Source organism: Oryzias melastigma, linkage group LG16 (assembly GCF_002922805.2).
Source record: "Oryzias melastigma strain HK-1 linkage group LG16, ASM292280v2, whole genome shotgun sequence".
Classification (NCBI taxonomy): Eukaryota; Metazoa; Chordata; class Actinopteri; order Beloniformes; family Adrianichthyidae; genus Oryzias; species Oryzias melastigma.
Window position 1 is genome coordinate 24,051,199 of NC_050527.1, and position 24,334 is coordinate 24,075,532.

A 24,334-nucleotide genomic window follows, 5' to 3' on the forward strand; every position below is an offset into this window, starting at 1 on the left:
AAAGCATGCAGTAACTCACTACTAATCAAACCATGTTAACACAACAAACTTAACACATCTCTGAACACTTTCAGACATAACAGTAGTCATGTATTTTCCTCAGAAAACTAAAGCATCACTTAAAGTACCGCAGTGTAAACAAAACATGATTTGAAAATTACTTGTTGAAAATTATTATTATTATTATTATTATCAGGGATTGTTTTTTAGTCTACAGTTTGAAATAAACTGATGTCACACAATTATTTTATAATTGAATAATCCAAATGAATGAAAAATCGGATTAATCAGCCAAAAGGCATTACTTAATAGTCCACAAAACTACATTTGAGGGTTCTTTATTGTTTTTTGTTTGTAAATGATTAATTCTTATATAAATTGTTATAATAATAACTGGAATGTGGCTGAGCTAATACTGACACTCTTGTTATATTAGTTTGTTTTAAATGTGTCTTTAAAAGTTATTATTATTATTATTGTTATTATTATTATTATTGTTGTTATTATACTATGACTTGCCAAAAACAAATAAAGTTATTCACCATAGACTGTAAAAATAACAGTCTATGTTATTCACAAACGGTTAACTGTCGCTGGTTTCAAGATTTACTACATTTCCCAGAAACCACTGGGGCGTATACTTAGGCCTTCGTCACATGCTTTCTCAGCTTCCGGTAGAAGTGTAAATGGATACATGACACAGTTGTTTGGAGGAAAGCGATCTTCGCGATAAGCGACGCCTACAGAAAATAACCTGCCGCGGTGTTTTCATATCGTAAACCCTGGTAGCGACCTCTGAAGCTGACCGCCATGGAAGCGGTCCCCCGAATGCCGATGATCTGGCTGGATCTTAAAGAGGCTGGGGAGTTCCAGTTCAGCCCGTCCGTGAGGCAGGTGAGCTGGGCGGGGAGTGGAGCAACAGTGCTGAGGTCGAAAGTCAACTAAAGTAGGATTATGGACGACTAGATAAACCAGCCAAGGAGCTAGCGTTAGCCACACCGCCTCAATGGAGTTGTTACTGTTTATCGGGTCCAGAGAATCTTCCAGAACGGCTGTCGGTTCAGCTAGCTAAGGTCTGGTCCTGGTAAACCCCAGCAGACCACCGCCTATTGTTTGCTAACGTTAGCTAGCTGTGGGGTTGACAGACCCTCAAAGTTTTTCACTAGTTTTTGATTAAATACTTTCAAAAATCCTCAATTTGGCTAACGAATAAAACAAATAGCAACATATCGAATGTCGTTCACTCCCTCTGATAAAAAACAGTGACTCATTGTCTTATGTACCTGAGTGAGCGACATGTTTAGCTGGGATCACTTTCTAGAATAGACTGCTGGGTTTTAAACACACTTCTGTACATAAACACGAAAAATATAGAAATAACTCATTTTAGAACAAATTCAAGCCAAAAAATATATATAGTTTCCAGTTAAGATGGGTGTTTGTTTAGGGAAAAAAAAGTCATAGCTGTGGTTCGACCATTCATAAAAGAAAAGACCAAAGGTTGGAATGACATCAAAACATATATTTTGATTATGTAAAAAAGAAACGCTTGCTTACAAAACATATTAACACTTTAAATACACATTTAAAAGGTTAGTGAAAGTACAAACTTGCGTAATGTCAAATTTTCACAAATTCATCATAAATAAATTAGTAATTCCAGGTTTTAAAAAACAGTATTTAATTTACAAAAAATGATACAAAGTGTTTTCACTAAGCTGGTGTTCTAACAGGCTTCATAAAAAGTCTTAAACCATAAAATTTATGAATTTGGAAATGCTATCCTAAAAAGACGTCTTAAATTTTGATAAATGAGCTGTATAAACGTTGCTCTTTGAAATGACTCTGATTCTGATTTTTTTGTTAAAAATTAAATTTTTTCAACCACAATTAAATTGATAAAATATTTAACTCTATTGAGAAAGGGACAATGCATACTAATGGACATTGAAAACAAATGTAAATATGACAGAATATAGTGGCAGGCTACTTTCCATCTGGAGTCCTTTGGCAGGTTGATATTAAATTACATAAAACACAGTTTAAGAGATAGACAGTTAAATAAGACAGAAATAAAGTACAGAATAAAATTTGAACACATACATCTTTTTAAAACTCTTGCCTGCTTTGTAATAACATTATTTTGTTTCTGGTTATTTGTGATTACACATTTGAGACTCCAAAAGCCACAGTTTTAGTAGTTTTTTTGTTTTTTTTTTAATGACAAAACTTACAATACTTCTTAATATTATGGGTATGCTATTCCAGAAAGTTGATCCCTGGAATGACAATACGTTTTGTGACAAAGACATTTGTCTTGAAAAAGACATTCGTCTTTATTTATGTAAATAAACAGTGGGAGAACCAATTGTTACGCACCATTACGCTGAATATCCACAAATAGTTTAACAAAGAAGTGCACTAAAGCATAATGACACAAACAATACAATAAGAAGCTTCAGTTTAGATAATAAAAATGGGAAGAAATTAATAAAATGGGAAAGGAATTGAGAAATTTGGCTTATTTTCTGACATGTTTGGATCTGAAAATGTCTTAAAAAGTCCTACATTTAACTTGAAAAAACTTTTAGGGACCCTGTATAAATGTATAACAATGAATATGACTTAATATTATTATTCAAAATGTTCACATATAGGTTTACACAGCTAACTGCTGTAATTTTGTAATATTTGTAATTATAATTCAAATGAAAAAACAAATACTTTACTATTCATTAGCATCACCACGGTTCAGTTTTTTTTAAATAAAAATCTACTTTTGATAACTGGTTGCTAAATTTCCAAATTATTTAATACATTTAAAATGAGTTTAGAAATAACCTAAAGAACCACGAGCCAGAAAATCTTATATCTGCTTAAAATATAAAGTTTCCAGCGTATTATACTAGATTTTTAGGAGATTTCTGCTTTATTATAAGAAAAGATTAGAACTACAAAGTTTGGGGTACCGTTGTTGATTGTTAACCTGCTAAACTTAATCCTGGTAAAGAACCGGATTTTGGAAACTATAAAAATGTACATTAAAAACAACAACAAAAAAAAACTCAATAGGGCGGGTTTATACAAGTTTTCTTTTTCCCTTTCATGTAAACAATCAAACTCTGATTGAATTTATCTTATTGTTATATTTCATGAATAAAATATGTCGTATGTGTACTGTAGGCTTTACTGCAAAAAAGTTATGAGTGATTACACTGTCAAGAAGATAACATCATCTTCTTTCATCTTTGTTCATTTTTCTTTATGTTCTGATAAATATAATACCTGATATCTTAACTGCTTTGATATATCTGGTTTGTATGTTTTATTATACTATTCCAATATTTTTATTGCTTGAAATAAACCAATAAATCAAATCAAGTTGTTTCCTTAAATGTCATGCATGATGTAATAAGTTCATTCTTGTGTCAAAAATATATCAATATTTTCCTGTTCATCTTGCTAATTCACCTGTTTTCTCTTTATTTCAGTTCATCTTGAAAAATTATGGAGAAAATCCAGACAACTATAATGAACAGATGAAGAAACTAGAGACTCTGCGACAGGTGGGTCCACGCTGAGACTTTTCTGTTGTTTGAAATGAACTTTAAAGATGATTATATGAAAAAAAATAATTTTAATTATTTATTAGAACACAGCAGAAACAGTAAGTTCAAATAATTCATACGTTTTGGTCAAAAACATCTAAATGCTTTAGTAAGTTAGCAGTTTAGAGAATTAAAACATGAGGATTTATTCACTAAATAAACATATTACCTCAACAAAGACCACAGTTTTCTTTTTTTTTCAGGAAAAATGCAAACAATTTATGAGTTAAACTCTATCGACAGGGTTTGTTTCTGTCTTTGGACTGTCACATGAGTGTAATCTCATAGGTTTGTTCGGATCCCAACATTTGTTGATGCTGAAAGTCTTTATGGTCGAGGTTTTACAAGTTCGGTAGATGTTATACTGATTTTTATTTTAAAAACAGCCGAAAGAAATCAAATCCTTAAAGAAAACAGGATTCTTTTTATTTCTTTTTTTTCTTGTAGTTCAGACTTTTCAATGAAATGAAGGAAATCTCATCATACTCGAGCGTTAATTGATTTGATTTCTTCTGAATAATGTGAGGGCAGATATCTAAAGGTAAATATTCAGCGTAAAAGGTTGAAGGATAAATGGCTGCTTTGATTTTTCATTTTTTTCTGCAATCTATCAAAGCAAAGCTGCTTCTTTGAAAAATAAGCTTTGAAATTATGATTTTTTTCCCTGACTTCACAGTTTCTTTCTCTTTTGTTTGTTTGTTTAGTCATAATTATTTTTGGGTGAATTTAACGTCAACTACAAACATTTTATTCATAAAATAGTCATTAACAGTCACAATCCACTTCTTAGTGCAGTTATTTGCATTTTTACAGCAACATGCATTTCATTTTTTGGCATTTGTGGGGTATATTTTATAGCAGTTTGTTTAAATTCCTTTGAAAAGTGAGCTTTTGAAAACCATTGAGAGAATATCTGAAGTAACTGAACACAGCCTGAGATGAAAATGTTTGTCTTTCTGCAGAGTGCAGTAAATGTGACGAGGGACTTCGAGGGCTGCAGCACCCTGAGGAAGTACTTTGGACAGCTGCATTACCTGCAGAGCAGAGTTCCCATGGGACCAGGCCAGGAGGCCGCAGTTCCCATCTCATGGTAAGAACATACAAAATATGTGGTTTGACTGTTTGTCACACTGAAACCAGACGCTCAAACGACTTCCTGGAAGCTGGTTGGTGAATCCACAGTATCTCACTGAGCAACAGAAACATATACTGTATATTGTGTCATGTTGATTCACAGATTGTGTTTTCATGACGCACTGTTGGTATAGAGTCCTAGAAACATCTCACCTTTCAGATTTTTTTAAAACGTGAGGGATTGTTGGAGCATTGTGGGTACTGGTGAAAGGATACAGTCCTTCAACTGTTCTAAAATGAGTGGAATAAAGTTTGAATTATCAGACTGTTTTCTTTTGCTTTATGTGCCTTTATTTAAAAAAATGTTGCTTTCAAAGTTTAAACATTTATTATGTTTTAAATAGCCAGATGTGGCTCTGGAGCTGCAGGTTGCAGATCCCTGCTTTACATTACTGGACAGCTGCTGCAAGGCTTTCTCTTTAAAATGTGTCTCTTTTATTTTTGTCATAATAAGTTCATATCACTGTTAAATAAGGTGCTGCTGAAAAACTGGTTCTATCTTTTTGGCTGCAGTTTAGAAAGTGAAGCAGTTGTCTATTGACTTGTACCTCTGATTATTTAGTGTACATGTCGTGGCATGCTTAAAAAAAAAGTTTGACCCCACATTACCTTTGGATCTATCAGACTGAGTGTGAAGGAGTCTCACCAGTAATCATTATGTTAGCAAACAGAAAATAATCCCTTTTTTTGTTAACTGTTGGGAGCTATAATTATTCAGGGATTTTTGGCTTTAGTGTAAAAGCCTTAATGTGTATCTTTGCTGTAAGGAAGTCTTAATGATTAACCTCACTGTGAACTCCTCCTGGTTCTTCTAACTTGATGCATTTTTCCTTCTTCTTGTTCAGGACGGAAATTTTCTCTGGAAAAAACGTCACCCATGATGACATCAGCTACGAACAGGCCTGCATCCTGTACAATCTGGGTGAGTAAAGTCAATGACAACAGTTTGACCTTATAAGGAAATATAGTTAGTAAAGGTTACTACATTCAAAACTCTTAAAGTTTCACTCAAACTATTTTTTTTTCTATTGTAAAATCATTCTCAATATTTTTTTAAAATATGATTATGCAGTTTTTAGCTTCGTTTGCTTTATATTTTATGACATATTTTCATCAGAGCAGCTGGAGCTCATTAGAAATTCATCCTTTAGTTGTGGGCGGGGCCACTGGTGTGGAAGTTAGCTCCTTTCCCACCAGCACTTTGTTTACACTTTCTCCCGCTAGCTTATAGCACCTCACAACCACAAGCTACCATTAGCCATATCAGAGCTGTGGCAGCTCAGACAGGGAAAGTGAAGAATTTCAAGGATCTATTTGTCTGCAAGTGGATACATTAGAACTGGAGCGGCGAATGACGACTTTGGCCCACCCATAACAGTTTCAAACCACGAGTTTTCATCTGCTCCTGATCCAACACAATTTGAATTAATAAATATTCAGAAACTCAGTTTTAATCTTAAGTTCTTTTATACATGTCCTCCATCGTGAGAAAAATGCTACAAGAACAAGTTAAAAATACCAAAAACACATTTTCACTGGACTAGGTTTTTAAAGGATTTAGACTCTAATGACTTGAAATGTTTGAAAATTTTGTACTGCATTTTTTTTGTTGTACTTTTTTGATATCTTTTAAGTTCAATATCTATTAGTTGTTCAGATTTTACCCACACTAAACTTTAAAGACCCATTCTAAAAAAAAAATTGTGTGTTTTTAGCATGTTTTTGTAGCATTTTTCTCATAGTAACAGACCTAAATAAAATAATTCACCATTAAAGCTGCTTTTTTTAAGGAGTTTATTCATTCAAATGGTGTTGGATCAGAAAACCAGATGCTAGTAAAAACTCTGACTGGGTGATGATCATTTTGTTAACACTTGTACAGCTGTAAATAAAGAGGAGAATCAGAGGAAAATGACAGATTAGATTCTGCAGAGTTTCTGAGCTGATGTGAACATTTGTCACTAAAACATGGACTCTCTGCAGGAGCTCTGCACTCCATGCTGGGAGCCATGGATAACAGGGTTTCTGAGGAGGTATTCCCCACACTCCCAACCACAGTATTTGTAAAGCCTGTTTGCACACATTCCCTCTGACGCTGCTCTCCGTTTCCAGGGAATGAAAGTGTCCTGCACGCACTTCCAGTGCTCGGCGGGGGCCTTCACCTACCTCAGAGACCATTTCAGCCACAACTTCAGCGTGGACATGAGTCACCAGATCCTGAACCTCAACATCAATCTCATGCTGGTGGGTTTCACACATCCACACTCACACCAACACACAGAGAAAGGTGTGTCATCCAGGTGTGTCTGTCACTCAGGGCCAGGCTCAGGAATGTCTTCTGGAGAAGTCCATGTTGGACAACAGGAAAAGTTTTCTGGTTGCTCGCATTAGTGCTCAGGTTTGATGATTTTACTATTTAATATTCAGCACATTTGATGATTTTCCAGACATTGATTATGTTCTGGTGGTGCTGCAGGTGGTGGATTACTATAAAGAGGCCTGCAGGGCTCTGGAGAACTCCGAGACGGCCTCCATGCTGGGAAAGATCCAGAAGGACTGGAAGAAACTGGTCCAGATGAAAATATACTACTTTGCTGCTATTGCACATGTGCGTTTCTTATGGAAATGAGCCATGTTGGGTTTTTTTCACTTTAATGTTGATACTTTAGCTCAAGAAAACCAATGTTTTTGTTTTTGCAGCTTCACATGGGAAAACAGGCTGAAGAGCAGCAGAAGTTTGGAGAACGGGTAAGAATTATGGGATGGATTGTTGTTTGCCTTCGCACTGATGCACTTAAGCCTTCAACATTTTGATTTATTGAATTGCTTTTGCTGGTTAGATAAAGTAATTTAATCATGCTATATCATAACACAGCAATGAGTGGTGAGGATGGGAAGAATTAGAGAACATTTTAAAGTTCCCGCGTGATGTTTTGCGGTTAAATGAAAGGAAGCGGATGGAGATGTTAGACTTTGAGCTGCAGAATGGAAGCTTAGAGGAAGTATGGATGTGAAATGTACAAGTTAAAAAGGACATGACCAGAGATGATGATGCTGGAACATGATTCACTGTGTTGACTCTGGGGCAAAGAAGCTGTTTAAAAAAAAAGAACATTCAAATTTATGACATTTTTATTAAAAAATGGAAAATTATTGTTGTATTTGCTTTTCTTCTTTCTTACCCTTATAGAAGTTCTCTGGTTTTACATTTTAAAGCAAGACTTTGACATTCAGATGAACTTTTTCAAGTTTTAAGGGTCTTTTACATGCAAATTTTAAAAACATTTAACATGCAAAGTCAGCCTGACTCTGTAGCATCTATAAAACCAAAATATACATTTAAAGCTGTTTCTCAACGAAAAAAAGAAAAAGGTGAAAACATAAACATTGTGGAATCAACTCCTTAAAGACTTGTACTGAAATGTAGTCACTTAGTAAAAGAGCACCATGTCAGTCTTTTTAGATAATCCTCCTCGATCAGCTTGTATCCATCCTCCTGATGTGTTGAAAAAGCTTGTTTGTGTTTATAAATGTCCCACATTACTTCAGTTCAGCTGCGTGAAAGCTGCTTTATGCTGCCTGTTGGGCAGCTTTGACAAGCAGCCGCTGTTGATGATAGCAAATGAAAATGAGAGGAACAATGACCCCGTTTGTGTCGGGTTTTTTACTGCAGCTCCTGTTTTGTTTAAGCTTGTTCTTCAATGCATTACATTCTGCTTTGGGTATTTGAACATTGAACTTCCAGCGTTTTAGTTCATCTGGGTTTTGTCAGAGACGCAAGGAGTTGATGCTTCTGTGTTATCACAGAGAAAATGTTTAAGGAAAATGTTTGTGAATGTTTTCTGGCATGAGAGGTTGTTGTTAAAAGCAAAACATTTTTTCAAAGAATGCAGAAAAGTAGATTTTTTTTAATCAAGATTCATATGTAAAATGCAAATCTAAAAAAACAATAGACATAATAAAAACTGTCCACAGTATAAAACTATTTCTTTCAGGGTATTTCAGAGAAGTAACCTCAAAAATAGTGGATTAAATTAATGAAGTGCAGATAGAATACATATTTACAAAAATGCAAAACTGTTTTGTATTTAATGGTATTTATAATGTTTTTCCTCTCCATTGTTTATGTTCTTTAATTTGCTGTAACTTTTCAAACATTAACATGATCCAGCAGATTGTGAAGGAGAAAAGCATTTTGCGCTGCTTTTCTCCTTCACAATCTGCTGGAATTATCGTGTTAACAGTTGAAAAGTTACAATAGGTTAAAGATTTTGTGCCTCAGGTGTTAAAGGGTTAAACCAAAAGCTGCAAGAGAAGGTTCTCATGTTGCATGTAGATGCAATTCTGCTCAGGATAAGATAGGAAGTAATGCGTTTTGCTGTTTACTTTCAGGATTAATCTTTTAGTATTTTAGGCTTCCTTTAGTTTTATGCTACTTGGAAAAATGAGAAATCAAGTTTGTCAAATCGTTGGTGAGCTAAAGTCTTCTGTTGTTACAGCTGGCTTACCTACAGAGCTCTTTGGACAAACTGGGGGAAGCAATCAAGCTAGCTAAGGTAAGAAACTTTTCTCTTATTTTTTACAACTTTCAATATTCTCCTTTTGTATTTTCAAAAGCTCAACTTTTTTTTTTTTATGTCAGGGTCAACCAGATAGCGTGCAGGAAGCCTTGAGATTTACCATGGATGTCATTGGTGGAAAGTGAGCATTGAGGCTATTAGTGTTTGTGTTTTTGTGTCGTTTCATTTGATCCATTTTTCCATTTGATCTGTCTAAAGGTATAATTCTGCCAAAAAGGACAATGACTTCATCTATCATGAGACCGTTCCCTCTCTGGAGACGCTGGCATCCGTCAAAGGTAACAGGAAGTGACTTAACATCACTATGAACAGCTGTTTTTAAAATTGCAAGTCTTCTCGTTCTGACTTTAAATCTAAGTATAAGACTTACTTCTCCTTTTTTGAATTATGTTCAAATGTATTCAGTTCTTGTCCTCTCAAATGTTTTTTTCTTTTCCAGGCGCTCCTCTCGTGAAGGCTCTGCCCGTAAACCCCACTGACCCCAGTGTCACTGGGCCGGACCTGTTTGCCAAACTGGTGCCCATGGCTGCACATGAAGCCTCGTCTCTGTACAGGTTTGCTCTGTCAGAGGAACCAGAAGTTAAGGAGGTGTTTCTGCGTTAGGAAAGTTTAATCATGTCTGTGTCTTTCATTTCAGCGAGGAGAAAGCAAAACTGCTGAGGGACATCATGGCCAAGATTGACAGCAAGAATGAAACTTTAGAGTGAGTCACCACTGACATTTACTCTTTCTAGTAAAAGAGATATAATTTTTCTTAGTGAGCTTTAATTTTTGATTGCTTCGATTGATTAAAGTCCCACTTTAATCATCTTTTGATCTAGTGTAAAGGTGTCCCCATTGCTCTTTAGATTATGATTAATTTTCTTTATATATGTCCCTCATTATTAGAAAAAATATATAGAATTCAGTTTATTTCATGTACAAATAAAATGGGTAAAACAATAAAAACTGATGGGAGAGACAGAAATGTTATAATATGACTTCCTGAACAGATGTGTTTTGTTCTTTGGATGTGAGTGGGGACAGGGAATCAGAGTTTCTTATATCTGTTACAAGAGAGTTCCAGAGTTAGTGGGCGGGGCAGATGAAAGCCCCCACCCACCCCTGTTGCTGAGGTGGGGTAAGGGAATGGTCAGTCCAATTCTTGACTGGACTGGAAGCCAGTGGAGCTGCTGTAGGATTGTGGTGGTGACGGGGAGTTCTGGTGATGATCCGGGCAGCAGTGTTGTGAACCAGTTGGAGTTTGTGCCACAAGGACATATTTAAACACACCAACTTCCTCTTTTTCAGGCAGTTCATGGACTCTCTGGGACTAGAGCCCGATTCTGTGGATAACCTGGAGATGTACAGCCACATCCCTCCAGTCCTTATGGAGAAATGTGCAGCTCTCAGCGTCCGACCAGACACTGTCAAGAGTCTCATTCAGTCCATGCAGGGTTAGTACAAACCAGCTCACACAGTGAAGAGAACAGTTTGACCAATACAAGTTCAAGGCAGAGTTTTATTTTTTTCTCAGGTTTGTGATGTCAGTTGTTGTCTAATTTATTTAAAGTTTCAAAGTTTTTTTTTTTTTTTAAGTAAAGTGTCGCATTTGATCAAATTTGTTGTTTTGATAAAAGCTTTTGCTGAGATGTTGCCCAAACACCAATGCTTACTTTTTATGACCTTTTTTAACTGACATCACATCCGTGTCTCCTCAGTGCTCTCAGGCGTCTTCACCGATGTGGAATCCTCCCTGAAGGAAATCAAAGATGTCCTGGAGGCCGATGAAAGCGGAGAGCACGCTCTGAAGGAGGCAGGAGGCCCCGCCGCAGGCGACATACACCCCGCCGCACAAGGCCAGGCTCTGGCAGAGATCCGCAGGGACCTGGAGAAGTACATGGAGGCCCATGAGAAGGCCAGCTTTACCAACACTGAGCTTCACCGGGCCATGAACCTGCACATCAGCAACCTGCGCCTGCTGGGGGGGCCGCTTGACAGTCTGAGAGAGGCTCTGCCACGGCCGCAGCTCAGCGAAGGTCAGAATGTGTTTGACTTTAATTTACCGTAAAAATTGTCTTTTAGTCCAAAATATTGAGAAAAGCCAGAAAGTATTTTGTTGCTCCCTTTGAAGTACAAGTTCACAATTAATTTGATTTCTGATTCAGCATGTTTTCAGTAAAAATTCAAATTTTTATAAAAGAAAACATGATTGCATTATATGCTGATGACATTCTGACCCAAGTGATGAACCCTGTAGTTTCTATTCCCTGAGACAATGATTACATTTAGTAAATGTTCTGGTTATAACATAAATGTTACTAAATCAGAGGTCGTGTCTTTGGCCATCTTTAAACAGTTGCCTTTACAGCCTTTTGCTTTCAAGTGGACGGCAGAGGGCTTTGTCCATTCAGGAATCAATATATCACCTACATTTGCTCAGATGCATAAAGCTCACTTCCTGGCTTTACTTGAACGCATTCGATTAGACTTGGAGAAACGGAGCACCCTTCCAATTTTTCCTTACTTTTCTTATTTGTTGCTATATAGTTTAAAATTGTTTTGTTTTATTAATGTTTTAAAAAAAATGTTCTAATTTTAAAAACGAAAGCGTTATTTAAAAAATTTGTTGATCCATCCGTTTTCTGAACCCTCTAAATATCTTTCGAGGTTGAAGGGTTGCTGGAGCCTATCCCAGCTACTGTTGAATGAAGGCAGATTAAACCCTGGACAGGTCGCCAGTTTGTCACAGGCTTTAAAAATCCATGTTTTGAAATTATTTATTCAAATTAGCATTTTCTACTTGAAAATTGACTTATTTCAATGCCATAAATAGCCTAAAAATTGCCTAAAATAGCCAACTAATAATAAATAAATACAAATGTTTTGTATTTTCTAAAAAAATGATGCTGTGACAGATTTTTTACTGTGACGGATGTACATGTGCATGCAGAGGAGGTGGCAGGACTGCAGACTATGAAGCGGATCCTGGCGAAAGTTCATGAGATGAGGGAGCAGAGAAACTCTTTGGAAAAACAGCTCCGAGACCTCATCCAGCAGGACGACATCACCTCAACGCTGGTCACCACAGAAAGAGGCGACATGAAGGTATCCCTTCTGACACTTTTGTGAAAATGATTGAGAAACAGTTTGGAGGTCTGAAACGGTGTCTTTGCAGCGCATATTTGAGGAGCAGCTGAAGAAGTACGAGCAGGTGAAGGTGTACATCGACCAGAACCTCGCAGCGCAAGAGAACATCCTGAAGGCTCTGACCGAGGCGAACGTTCAGTATGCTTCGGTCCGTAAGCGACTGAGCCAGACAGAGCAGCAGTGGAACGGTACCGTGCAGGGCCTGGTGGGCTCGTATGAAGCCTACGAAGACCTCATGAAGAAATCCCAGGAGGGAAAGGAGTTCTACGATGACCTGGAAGCCAAAGCTTCACGCCTGTTGGAGAAGGCAAAAGCCCTGTGTCAGACCAGAGCAGAGGAAAGACGACCCATCATGGAAAAGTAAGAAGAAAGCTCAAGATTTTAGAAGTTTTACATGCACTATATGAAAAAAAATGTTTTCTGCTTTACAGAGAGATTCAGAAGAAAGCTCCTGCTCGTCCTACAGCAGCGAAGCCGTCTTTAAAACCCAGAGGATCCGATGTTGACTCTTCCTCCTCCAGCATGGAGGACCCAGAGCTGGCCCAGATTAATGCTGCCATCTTAGCCTTGGGTGGTGACCTTCCCGAGGACCTCCAAAGCCTCCCTTGTGACATCCCCAACGCAAGAGGTCACCTGCCCGGCCCTGAAGCCTTCATGCCACCTGCTGACAAGCTTCCTGGCAGCTCCTCCTTACCTTGGCCGGGCGCTGCAGCCGCAACGCTCGCTCACTTCCCCGCCAACCTGCCCCCTCCAGAAGTGTTGGCGCGTATCGCACAGTTTCCTACATCAGGGGGGCTGGTACCACAGGGGCCTTTTCCTCAGATGACCCCGCAGAGGCTTCCTCAAATGCCCCCCCAGCCTGTCGTGTCCGGGTATCGGCCCCCGCCCCCTCAAGCTGCTCAACCCGGCCTCGTTGCTCCAGTCCCAGTCCGGCCTGCAAACACCACAGTGGACAGCGGTCACCCCCCTATCCCAAAATACACCCCCCCACCACGACTCCCCTCAGCAAGCTACCCACAGATGGGGGCGTACCCCCATATGATGCCCCAGCAGGGCGTCCCCATGCAGGCCCCCGCCCAAGTGTCTGCATCCCAGCAGCAAAAGCATCTGCCGCAATTCCCCCAACCCATGAGGCAGGAGCCCCCGCAGGGGTACCAGCCCGCCCCACGAGCCGTCCCTCCTCAGCCTCAGCACAGCTACCCGCACGGGTATATGCCCCCCCAGGCCGGTGTCCCCCCTCAGTACCAGCAGCCTTTCCCGGGTCATCTTCAGCAAAACGGTTTCCAGCCCCAAATCCCCCAAAGTTACCCAGCTCCACAAGGCTACGCCCCCCAGCAGCACCCCCATCTGATGGCAGGATCCCTGCAGAGGCCCCCCCAGGTACAGATGCCACCCCAGGCCACCCACTCAGCGACGCCCACCACCTCCCAGCCGGCCCCATCCATACCCCAGCCCTATCTTTCCCACCTCGGTCAACAGATGCCCCCTGGACACCCCCACCAGCAGATGCTGCCCCAGCAGCAGCAAATGCCCATGCCCCCCAACCCCCAGCAGATGCTGCCACACCCCCAGATGCAGATCCCGGGTGGACCCAGAGTGCCGATGCCTCCAGCAACACAGAGCTTTATCCCCCCCTCTGGTCACCCCATCCACCCCACCCTGCACCCCCAGCCCCATATGGGTGCCGGCCCCCAGATTAACCTCCCAAGGGGGCCGATGCCCCAAATGCAGCACCATGCCCTGCCCGGTCAGCCCCCCCTCCCAAACATGCCTCAGCAGCCCATGCAGATGCGTAGCCAATCTCAGCCTCATTCTGGGGGGGTGAGTTACCCGGGAGGACCTGCCATGATGCCTAAGCAGCCACTGACCCCCCAGCCCCCTGTTCCTCAGGCTCCCCACTCTATGGCCCCGCCTTCAGCCATGTATCCAGCAGGGACTAATCTACCTCCAGTGTCTCCACAACAGCCCCCCGTTTTAGGCCAGCATGCCCCTCCTGCCGCCCAGCACCTGATTCAGCCCCCCCCAGGCGGGCCCACAGCAGTGCAGCCAGCCAACCCCGTCCCCCCATCCCCATCACCCTCCCCGTCCCCGTCTCCGTCTCCAGGTCCGTCCTCTCTGGGTCTGATTCCTCAGAGACCCACGCCCACCCCCACACCTGGAAGCATAGCTCCTCCCACTCTCCCCTCCCCCTCCGCTGCTTCTCCGTCGACATCGCTGTTCCAGCGGCAGAACTCCAGCACAGACGATCTCCTTTCTTCAAGCCCAGAAAGCCAAAGCGGGGGCACCAAGGCCGCCACCAACGTCCTACAACCCACCAAAGCTGACCCGCAGGACGGAGAGCGCCGAAAGAAAAGCTCCCAGGGCGTTCTCCTGATTCAGGGGGATCCGTACCAGGCCCCCGAGCGGGTGGCGTACCTGCACCACGAACTGGAACGTTACAGAGCTCAGGTAGAGTCCCTGGAGCAGCCCTCGGAGAGCGAAGGGGGGCTGTCGGTGCTCGACGCCCGCTGGAAGGAGCTCCAGGACCAGCAGGAGAAGGATGCCCGCCAGCTCTCCATCGCCATCGCTCGCTGCTACACCATGAAGAACCGCCATCAGGACGTCATGCCTTACGACTTCAACCGGGTCGTGCTGCAGTCCGGCAAAGACGACTACATCAACGCCAGCTTCGTAGAGGACCTGTCACCGTATTGTCCACGCCTTATCGCCACGCAGGCTCCGCTCAGCGGCACGGCGGCCGACTTCTGGCTGATGGTGTACGAGCAGAAAGTGTCTCTGATAGTTATGGTCGTCTCGGAGCCGGAGCTGGAGAAGGTACACCGACAGGCCTTTATTTAACACCTTTATTTGGATATTATCAAGAGTTTTTGTGTTTAATATAACCGTTAATGTCTCAGGGGAAAGTTCTTCGTTACTTCCCGACGGAACGAGGTCAGCAGCTCTCTCAGGGACCAATCACTCTCAGCCTAACCACACAGAAGACCACGCCCACACACGTGGAGCGCATGATCAGCCTGCAGTTTCGTGACCAAAGCCTGAAGCGCACCGTCGTGCATCTCCAGTTTACTTCCTGGCCTGAGTTGTAAGTGTTTCCTATCTACGCCCCCCTCTCAAAGGATCTGAGCTGATGTCACTTCCTCTCAACAGGGGTCTTCCTGAAAGCAAAGAGAACCTGCTTCACTTCATTCAGGAGGTTCATGGACACTACCTGCACCAGAGGCCCTTACACACCCCTGTTGTCGTGCACTGCAGGTGAGTGCATTTGTATTTCTGCTGGTAAATCATTCACAATCCTTTAAAGTCTCATTCCAAATCTATTTTTTCCTACTGTAAAATTGCTCCCAGTGGTCTTTTAGTTACGATTATGCAGTTTTTAGACATATTTTCTGCAGAGCAGCAGGAGTTCATTAGACATTTGATTCTGGTTTGTGGACGGGACTGTTGGCAGCCTATTATCTGTGCTAATTTCCCAGCATTCCTTTGTCTACACCCTCTCCCGCTAGCTTATAGCATCTCACAAGACCAAGCTAACATTAGCGCACCAAAAAAAAAAAAAAAATATTGGAGCTATCCAGGTGCACAGTTTAGAGGCAGATATCAGCTCAGACGAGAAAAACGAAGACACTAATAGATCTGTTTGTCTTCAAGAGGAGGATTCAGAATTTTAGCAGAGAAGCGAGACTTTGGCCCCGCCCATGGCAGCTGCATCACAAATCTGAGCTTTTTCAATCCGCTGGTTTTCATCTGCTCCTGATCCAACACTGTTTAAAATTACGAAAAACTTACCAACTAATACCAACTAATGTCCAAAGAATTTATTTAAAAAGGGGGAAAAATACAATTTAAGGGAACAAAAATACATTTTTCATGCATAAAGCACGAACAAACAATATGTGGAGTGAAACTGTGGAACAGAACCAGTAAATGTTTGAAACAATGTCCAAACATAAAAGAGTTTTAGTATAATTACAGAAATGTGACTATTGATAAATATGTACAAAAACAAAACAGTAGCATTTGTAAATATGCATGCTTATAAAATGAGATTGTGTTATTCATGTGGGTGTTTTTTGAGATGAATTGCATGTGTGTACATGTGTAGTTCTGAAATAATGTACTTTAACTCTGGATGAACTGGGCTTAGGAATATATTGATACAAAAGTCAAACTGTTCTGGTGTTAAAGGGTTAAACAACACCGTTCTTCAATTTTAGAGCTATAATTACATTAAATGTAGTGTATTGTTTTAAAAAAAGATTGCAAATCAGCAATCTCAGACATCATAAATTGTCCACTATGTAGTGGAGGGCCATCTATCTTAGCTTTTAAAAATAATTCAGACACCATTCTCAATAGTTTTCAACAACCAAAGTGAAAACCTAAACAATACAAGCATTTTACAATGATAATATATGATTCCACTGTGTTCTGATGATGAAAATGTTGATGGTTTATTAAAAAAATACATTTAGATTCATTTTTTTTTCCCAAAAATATTTAAACGCAATGCATTGTGGTCTATATTCGCCCATCTAGAGAGCATCAAATCACTGAGAATAATGAGAATTCTGTGAAATTTAGATTTTTGGACAGCATTAAAAATGACAAAAGCTCTCTATAGTGCACTATAGTGAGTCGTGAAGGAGTTCAGACATTCAGTTTTTAAGAAAATGAAGTCTAAAGTCTTTCAAGCTCCTCAGGAGCTGAAACATGTTGGTTAACCCGTCCACTTCCTGTCTCAGCTCTGGTGTTGGACGCACCGGCGCCTTCAGCCTCCTGTACGCAGCTCTGCAGGAGCTGGAGGCAGGAAAAGGAATCCCAGACCTTCCAGTTTTAGTGAAGAAGATGAGACAGCAGAGGAAGAACATGCTGCAGGAGAAGGTAGGTCTATGGAGAAGCATGAGGGCCTGATTTAACATCCAGAACTTCATTTTTAAAACCTGCCACATCTGACCCGATGAGATGACTCGGTTGTTCATTTTCTCCTCCAGCTTCATCTGAAGTTCTGCTATGAGGCTGTGTTGAAGCACGCTGAGCAGGTTCTCCAGCGCCATGGCATCACTGCTGCCGCCTACAGCAAGAACACCAACTCTGCAGCCGCAAAGGTTCGACTTTTTCTGTACAATCTCTGTACTCTTATGTGAATACATACACGTCCTCCAAAACAAGAATGTTTAGATTTTTAGTCTAATTTTTTTTAATTTACTTTAACAAATATCACAAGTTTTAGCCAAAAAAGGTTAAAATTGATGCCGTGTAATTTTCCTCCACATCAGTTGACACTAGAACATTCAGATTTCTGAATTTAAAGCATTAAATTTCATCTTTAGCTAATCTAAAATCAACTATTCGGAGATATTTGAAGTGTTGTCCTATTTCTTTTAAGGTATTTTAGTTTATGTTAGCTAAATGTTGCTCAAAACTTAAAGATGCTTAAATGTAAAAGCTTTTAGAAGAGTTAGTTGGATAATTTAACCAAAACACTTAAACTACAGAAACAAATGTTGATTTGATATTACTAAATGATGCTGCATCATTTGAACCGGAAAATGGCTTCTGTTTTTTATACAGTCTTATTACATCTCTTTAGTAGATGCAACAAATGTTGTGTGTAACTATTTTCTTTATTAGTGTGTTGTTACTGAAGTGACATATAGACAAAGTTGATTGTTAAATTCAATTTAAAATTTGTCAAATTATTATGAATATTTTAGTTTTTTTCTTCTTTTTATCAAAAATGAGCTTTATACACGTGCTCTGCTCCATAAGAATCAAACCAAATATTTATGCATTTTATGTAAGTTACTTATTTAACTTTATGTTTTCTATATGTAATCAAAGTGTATGAAATAGTTTTTAGTAATCTCTAGAAATTTTCTCATATTTTTTTTGCATTTTATTTCTTAAAGGAGTTACATAATAATCTCAGGCATCTTGAATACTAATAACAAACACAAAACTTGAAGAAATAGTTTTAATACTTAACTTAATCCACAATAATAAATAATATGGTTCTGAGAAGGCCTCATATGAAACACTGATGCTAACTGAACCCAGTCGCACAGCTGGGATTTTACTTTGTTTCTCTTGTTACATTACTGAAGTAGAGTAGAGAAATGATCCTGACTTTTTCTTCTGCTCACATTTATTCCAAAGGAGTTCTGCGAGTTCTGGTCGGAGCAGGTATTCTCTTTGTCCCTGTGAGCCGTCTGAGCTGTAGATCAAAGATAGATAGAAAAATAGATGAATATTTCTCATCGTCACTTATACCATGGTCCAGGTGAATACTGAATTCTGATTGGCTGCTGGGTGTGGATTAGAAACTGAGAATCCACTCCTAAAAAAAGAAGTTCTGGTCAAAAAGCCCAAATGTTGGATGTCACTGCGCAGGTTTTTATTTTTGCTTCATTATCTGGAGAAAAACAGGCGGTAAGAAGTGAACTGATGCCATATGTAACCTATCGTGATGATCATCGCTTTCTTTTACCACTGCAGTCGAAGTCTGTACCGTTACCATGGCGACGTGCTGCAACACGTATCAAATAGTCCGCTTTTTCTATAAAGAAGTTAAGCTGAAAAAAAAAGAATAAATTGCTAAAAAACAGTTGAATACTTATTTCTCCTGTAAGTGACTATAGCATAAGGGGGATAATGCTCGATAAAGTGCGCATTATCGGTAATTAACACATTTCGCAGAAGCAACTGTCCTGCACTCTTTGTTGGGTATGTACAGTACAGTGAAATTTAAATGAGGTTTTAAGTCAGTGCATTAAAAAACAATTAAATAATTTGGAACTAAAAGATAAAAAGTCATTAAATAAGTAAATAAATAGATCAGTAAATATATCAATAAGTAAATGGTAATTAAAGAAAAACTACCAAAAGGTGCATCAGTCACAGTGTTTTGTTTCTTCAAATTAAAATTAAAACTTTTTAAGACCTTTTTAAGACTACACATGTCAAAAATTAAGACCAATGTTTTAGTCTGTTTTCCATTTTATTAGCTATATAATTAATTATTTATTTGACCAAACTGTAGCTTCTTATCTTGTTTGTGGTCAGTCACGTGATGCTTTAGTGCTCTTCTTTTACGTCTTTGCTATCAAAAAACAACAGCTTTGATAACATTTAAACCAACCATTTAAAAAAATAAATCTCAAGACTGCAATGCGGCGAGTTTTTGAAAACATCCAACATTGAAAAGTTTCAGCAGCTGCAGTTTGGAATGTTAATATTTTTTATTAATTTTTAAAACAGTACTGTAGGATAAGATAGTTTTTAGATGATTCTATCTCTTTAGGTTTTTTTATTTGTATTCTGCCGGTGATTCCTCTCTGCAGCCTTACTCCAGACAAGAGTCTCAGCTGGACCTGGTCCTCGGCGGCGACATGCCCATCAGCTCCATTCAGGCCACCATCGCCAAGCTCAGCATCCGGCCCCCCAGCACAGACACCACGGCGGAGGCCGGCGTGGAGGAGGCGGTTCCAGGCCTGGACTCGATGGGCCACATCCACGTCCTGCAGGATCCCTGCCCCCCCACAGACTGCCCGCTTCCCCCCTCCCTCAGCCCGCCTCTCACATCGCCGACTCAGTCCCCCCCACCACCCAACGGGGTGGATGCTCTCTCTCCTCCAACTCCACCCAATCACCAGCCGGTCCCAGAAGCCACGCCCAGCATCAGCCCGCCTCCTGCCTCCGCTCCAGCTCCTTCATCTCTGGAGCTGCTGGCCTCCATGACTCCGGAGGCTTTCTCTCTGGAGGGGGGAGGGAAAGGGAAGCAGCGGGTCACCAAGCAGAGCTTCCTGCAGCCGGCGGAGGGTCAGGGTCTCCACGGGGTCCGGGGCAGCGACGGCGACGACCCTCTCAGCTCTCTGGACCCGCTCTGGAGCCTCGGCAAGCGCTGAGTCGCCGCCGCAAACCGCCTTTCCCCTTTTAACCACCAGGTGTCAGTAAAACCGCTGATCCTGCTTCTTCAGAAGGAAAAACGTTGAATCCTAAGAGTGCTGGAGACATTTTATTGGTGTTAGTTACCAACATGTGCCTGTTGGCAGACACGGTGTCACCCTTAAACAAACCCCCCCCCACCATCATTCTTCTCATTCCTGGAGACTTCTGGGACCAGATCACTATGCACTCGTCTACACTTTCACTCCTTCTTTGCTGCTTTTTTATCTTGTGTGCTGGTGGATGGAAGCACTCCTGCACCTCCAGCTTCAGATCTGGGCTGCCCACCTCTCCGAAAAAATTCCCAGCATGCACTTCTTCTTCTGTTTCCATAGTCACTTTTAGGCTGTCGGCAGGAACAGTTCCATCATTTTGTTAACAAAAGTGAAGAAAATTAGCTCGTCTTAACAAGTTTATTTCTTTAAAAATGTAAAAACCGTCTCTGTGGGAGAGAATGATTATTGTTGTAAAAATATGAAATAAAGTCAGTAGACTGAAAGGCTGTTTTATTAAAGACTGTTTATTTGAAAATTAGTACAAACTTTTTCTCTTTTTTTTGTTTTGTTACAAAAAGGTAAATAAGTTACCGCACCACTACAGCCTGCTGAGATTGTGACCCGCCACGAGAAAAGGAGGTTTGGAGTTTTGTGACAAAAGCTGAGAGGAGATGGCAGGTAAAGTAGAACCTTTACATCTAAAAAAAAACAACAAAACAGTCAGATAAATGATTGAAACCAGCAGATGTTTGAGGAAGGAGAGCAGCAACAATGGAGGAAAGGGGACAATGTGATGCTGCAGGTTTAGTTCAGTACGGAACAACAACATTTACTATAAACAGTCTGTTGCACCTAAAGGTTTCCAATTTTTGCAGCAGAGAAAACACATTTGTTAAAAACAAAAAAATATAAGAAAACCAATTTTTAAAGAGATGTCTGCTTTGATGCCAAAGACGCTTCAGTTCTGCTTTCTGTCACAAATTCCAACATACACTGTTTTTTAGCTGCTTTTTCTCCAGATGTAAACATGGTCCATGCACGCTGCTCACACGCTCAGCTACCTGTGCTGCAGGTGTGTGCAGATCCACCTCTCCTGTGTGGAAGCTGACTGCAAACGTGAGTGAATGTGGGGCGGGGTTCGCAGTGATGCAGCGCTTCTTTCTGGAATCCTCAGGCTACATTCAGTGGACACACACATGCATACAGTAGAAGGTGAAACAGTACATTCAGGATGTTGTTGAAATGCCCCAAACGCCACTAATTCCAGTCTGTCTCAGCCAAATTATTTATAAATCCATGATTTCATTGTAGGGGTGTAACGGATCACGAATAATCCATGATCAGTAGCCACGGTTCGGCCCACGAGTACCGCGGATCACTACTTTACCATACTTAGATATTTTTTCTCAAATATGTTTTAAAGCTTTTCAAAAAGTGCTTTTATAATATAGTTTTTTTCTTTTCTGATCTGAAAAATGATCCAAACACGACCCTAAAACCATATGATCCAAACCGTGAGTTTTGTGATCCGTTACACCCCTTCTTCTTTTGATCTATTTGTGGATCATTAGCTTCACATTTTTCTAAGAGCTTAAAACCACTGAGTGACAATCGATCAACTCAGTGGCCTTGTGGTAGAGCGTCCAGCCTGAGATTGGAAGGTTATGAGTTCAAATCCTTGTCTTTAAATACTTAAACTCAGCATTAAGGGGTTGGATTGGGGGAAACTGGTTCCCGAACGCCCCTAAAGGGGCGGAGAACAAATTTCCCACACTTTGGTGCGTGACAACTAATGTGACTTGAACTAAAATTCTGCACAGATGTGAATGTTAAACGGACTGCTGTCCTCAAAATATATCCCTAAGATATTAGAAAGTAAATTTAACGTAGTTACAAAACCAAAAAAAAAAAAATTCTGACTTTTATACATTTGTTCCCCCAAAACTGTAAAATATTGCCCAAAAAAAGTGTTTTTATCAGGTTTTAGCATTGAACTATAGGTTCCTTTGATGTTTCTTATCAGAAATCTTGTATTTTTAAACAAATCTTTGCTCAATTTAAATCACAAAAAAATGTTTTCCCTGTAACAAAAAAAATACATTTTTTTATCCAATTTTCACTACATGTTTGGTTGGATTTTTGCCACAGGTGAACTAAAAACAAACTGAAATGCAAATATTTTTTCCATAAAATGTTCAAGCTTTTCCTGGTCTGGTCAAGACGTTTAAGTCTTCAGATTATTGAAAATAAGAATTGAGAAGCTCTTTTTAAATAAACTGAGGCGTCGCCGGTGATGATTAACATATATCTTTGAAGTACTGAAACTATTCAACCATTTACAGGATGATTCCAGCAGATTCTGAAGGAGAAAAGCGGCTCGACGAGCCGCTTTTCTCCTTCAGAATCTGCTGGAATCATCCTGTGAACAGTTAAAAAGTGACAGTAAATCAAAGAACATAAACACTGGAGCTCCGGTGTTATATTTATAAAATCTCAGTCATTTTGAATTTGAGCGGTTCTGAGAGTAAAGACAGGGGATTACAAAGATTCAGTAACCCCCGATTAGCAAAGCGGGTTTGGATTTTTCCCCCTCAACACGGACGTGTCACAGCAACAAACACTTTTCCAGCTTGATCTCCACAAAAACAGCCTCTCACATCCTTTCATCATAGATTCACCGTTCAGATCTGGGATTAACCGCTCGTAAACAAAACGTTGCGCAAAAATATATCACTAATAAATAATTTTTTTTTGTACATATAAAAACGTCCTCCTCTGGAGGTTTTCTTCAGATCATCAGTACTCTCTCTCTCTCACACACACACACACTCACAGACACACAACCATCTCTTTGTTCTCAGCAGTGTTTTCCGTTAAAAGATTCACAAACACGCATCCAGCAGCTGGAGGAGCTGCGGGCTTTGCTGCAGACGGGACAGCAGGAATAAAAAAACAATAAAAGGAGGTGACTGGTTTCTCCTCCTGGGGTGGGCGGGGTCAAAGCAAAGCCCCGCCCAAGTCAGCAGCATTCAGGGCAGAGCCACGAAGCAAACACAAAAAGAGCACAAACTTGGGACAGCTTTTCTTTAACGGACTCCGACGGCGCTGATGAAGAGTCAGCTCTTCTTCCTCACAGCAACAGCCGTCTTTTTTTCCTTTTTTTTTTTTTTGATAAAAACAAGTCTTGCATTTCATGATTGCGAGTGTTCCCACCAGCGGCTGAGCGCCCATCAGTCCAGCTTCTCCAGCACCGACGGCACGTAGACCAGGCTCAGCTCGCTGCCGAAGTCGCACACGATGGCGGCGTTGTCCAGCACCAGCAGCTGCCGCACGACCTGACCGTCGCTGCTCTGGCCCAGGTAGACCGTCTGCAGCAGGTCGCCGAAGTTCAGGTCCCAAAAGGAGACGCAGCCTTGGCCCCCCGTTACCAGCAAAGACTCAGAGATGACCCCCAGACTGGCCCCACAACCCATGTCCTGATGAGAAGAGCCAACGTTAGAGTCGGATTTTTGGAAAACTGTTAGTCTGCAGAAGAGAACTTAACTAGTTATGTTCTTCTAAAATAATATATCTCAAGTTTAACGTATTTTCCTGAATATAAGTCGCAGTTTTTTTTCATAGTTTAGCCAGGAGTGTGACTTATACTCAGGAGCGACTTATTTTTTTTTTTAGCTATGCCGGGCATGGCGGATTTGTTCTGAAACGTCAGACTTTTCACCTAAAAGTGCAACTTATATTCCAGAGTGACTAATATATGGTTTTCTTCTTCTGCTTGATTAGACATTTTTTGCTCTTTCAACGTATACACCGTAAAATACTGTAGCTTATTAACTTTTCTGTACTGGACTTCACAGAATACAGTGGATCTGGATGCAGGACAAAGAGCTTGAACTTCATCCCAAACAGTTTCCTTCAGTGGGTTTTGATCCAGTACCTGCTGTAT

General features: G+C 40.5%; 2 protein-coding genes across 4 annotated transcripts in view; one reads left to right on the forward strand and one right to left on the reverse strand.

Annotated features, from left to right (window-relative positions):
* Positions 1-565: 565 nt before the first annotated feature.
* Positions 566-21,308, forward strand: ptpn23a (protein tyrosine phosphatase, non-receptor type 23, a). Its single transcript, XM_024258436.2, has 24 exons — positions 566-894; positions 3,492-3,566; positions 4,571-4,698; positions 5,588-5,664; positions 6,726-6,775; positions 6,855-6,986; positions 7,060-7,140; positions 7,219-7,350; positions 7,443-7,490; positions 9,242-9,298; positions 9,385-9,443; positions 9,521-9,600; positions 9,762-9,876; positions 9,960-10,025; positions 10,613-10,758; positions 11,023-11,340; positions 12,255-12,409; positions 12,480-12,811; positions 12,883-15,265; positions 15,349-15,533; positions 15,599-15,703; positions 17,194-17,332; positions 17,443-17,556; positions 19,792-21,308. Exons 1-24 carry the CDS (start codon positions 811-813, stop codon positions 20,353-20,355), a joined length of 5,625 nt encoding a protein of 1,874 aa, XP_024114204.1. The 5' UTR covers positions 566-810; the 3' UTR covers positions 20,356-21,308.
* A 1,475-nt stretch (positions 21,309-22,783) lies between these two features.
* LOC112136617 (SREBF chaperone) overlaps positions 22,784-24,334 on the reverse strand; it is a 32,910-nt gene continuing 31,359 nt past the window's right edge. For all 3 annotated transcript variants that reach the window (XM_024258439.2, XM_024258438.2, XM_024258437.2), the window contains exon 23: positions 22,784-23,867. In XM_024258439.2, the coding sequence (XP_024114207.1) occupies positions 23,622-23,867 (246 nt within the window). In that variant the 3' untranslated portion in view covers positions 22,784-23,621. The remainder of the gene's footprint in view (positions 23,868-24,334) is intronic.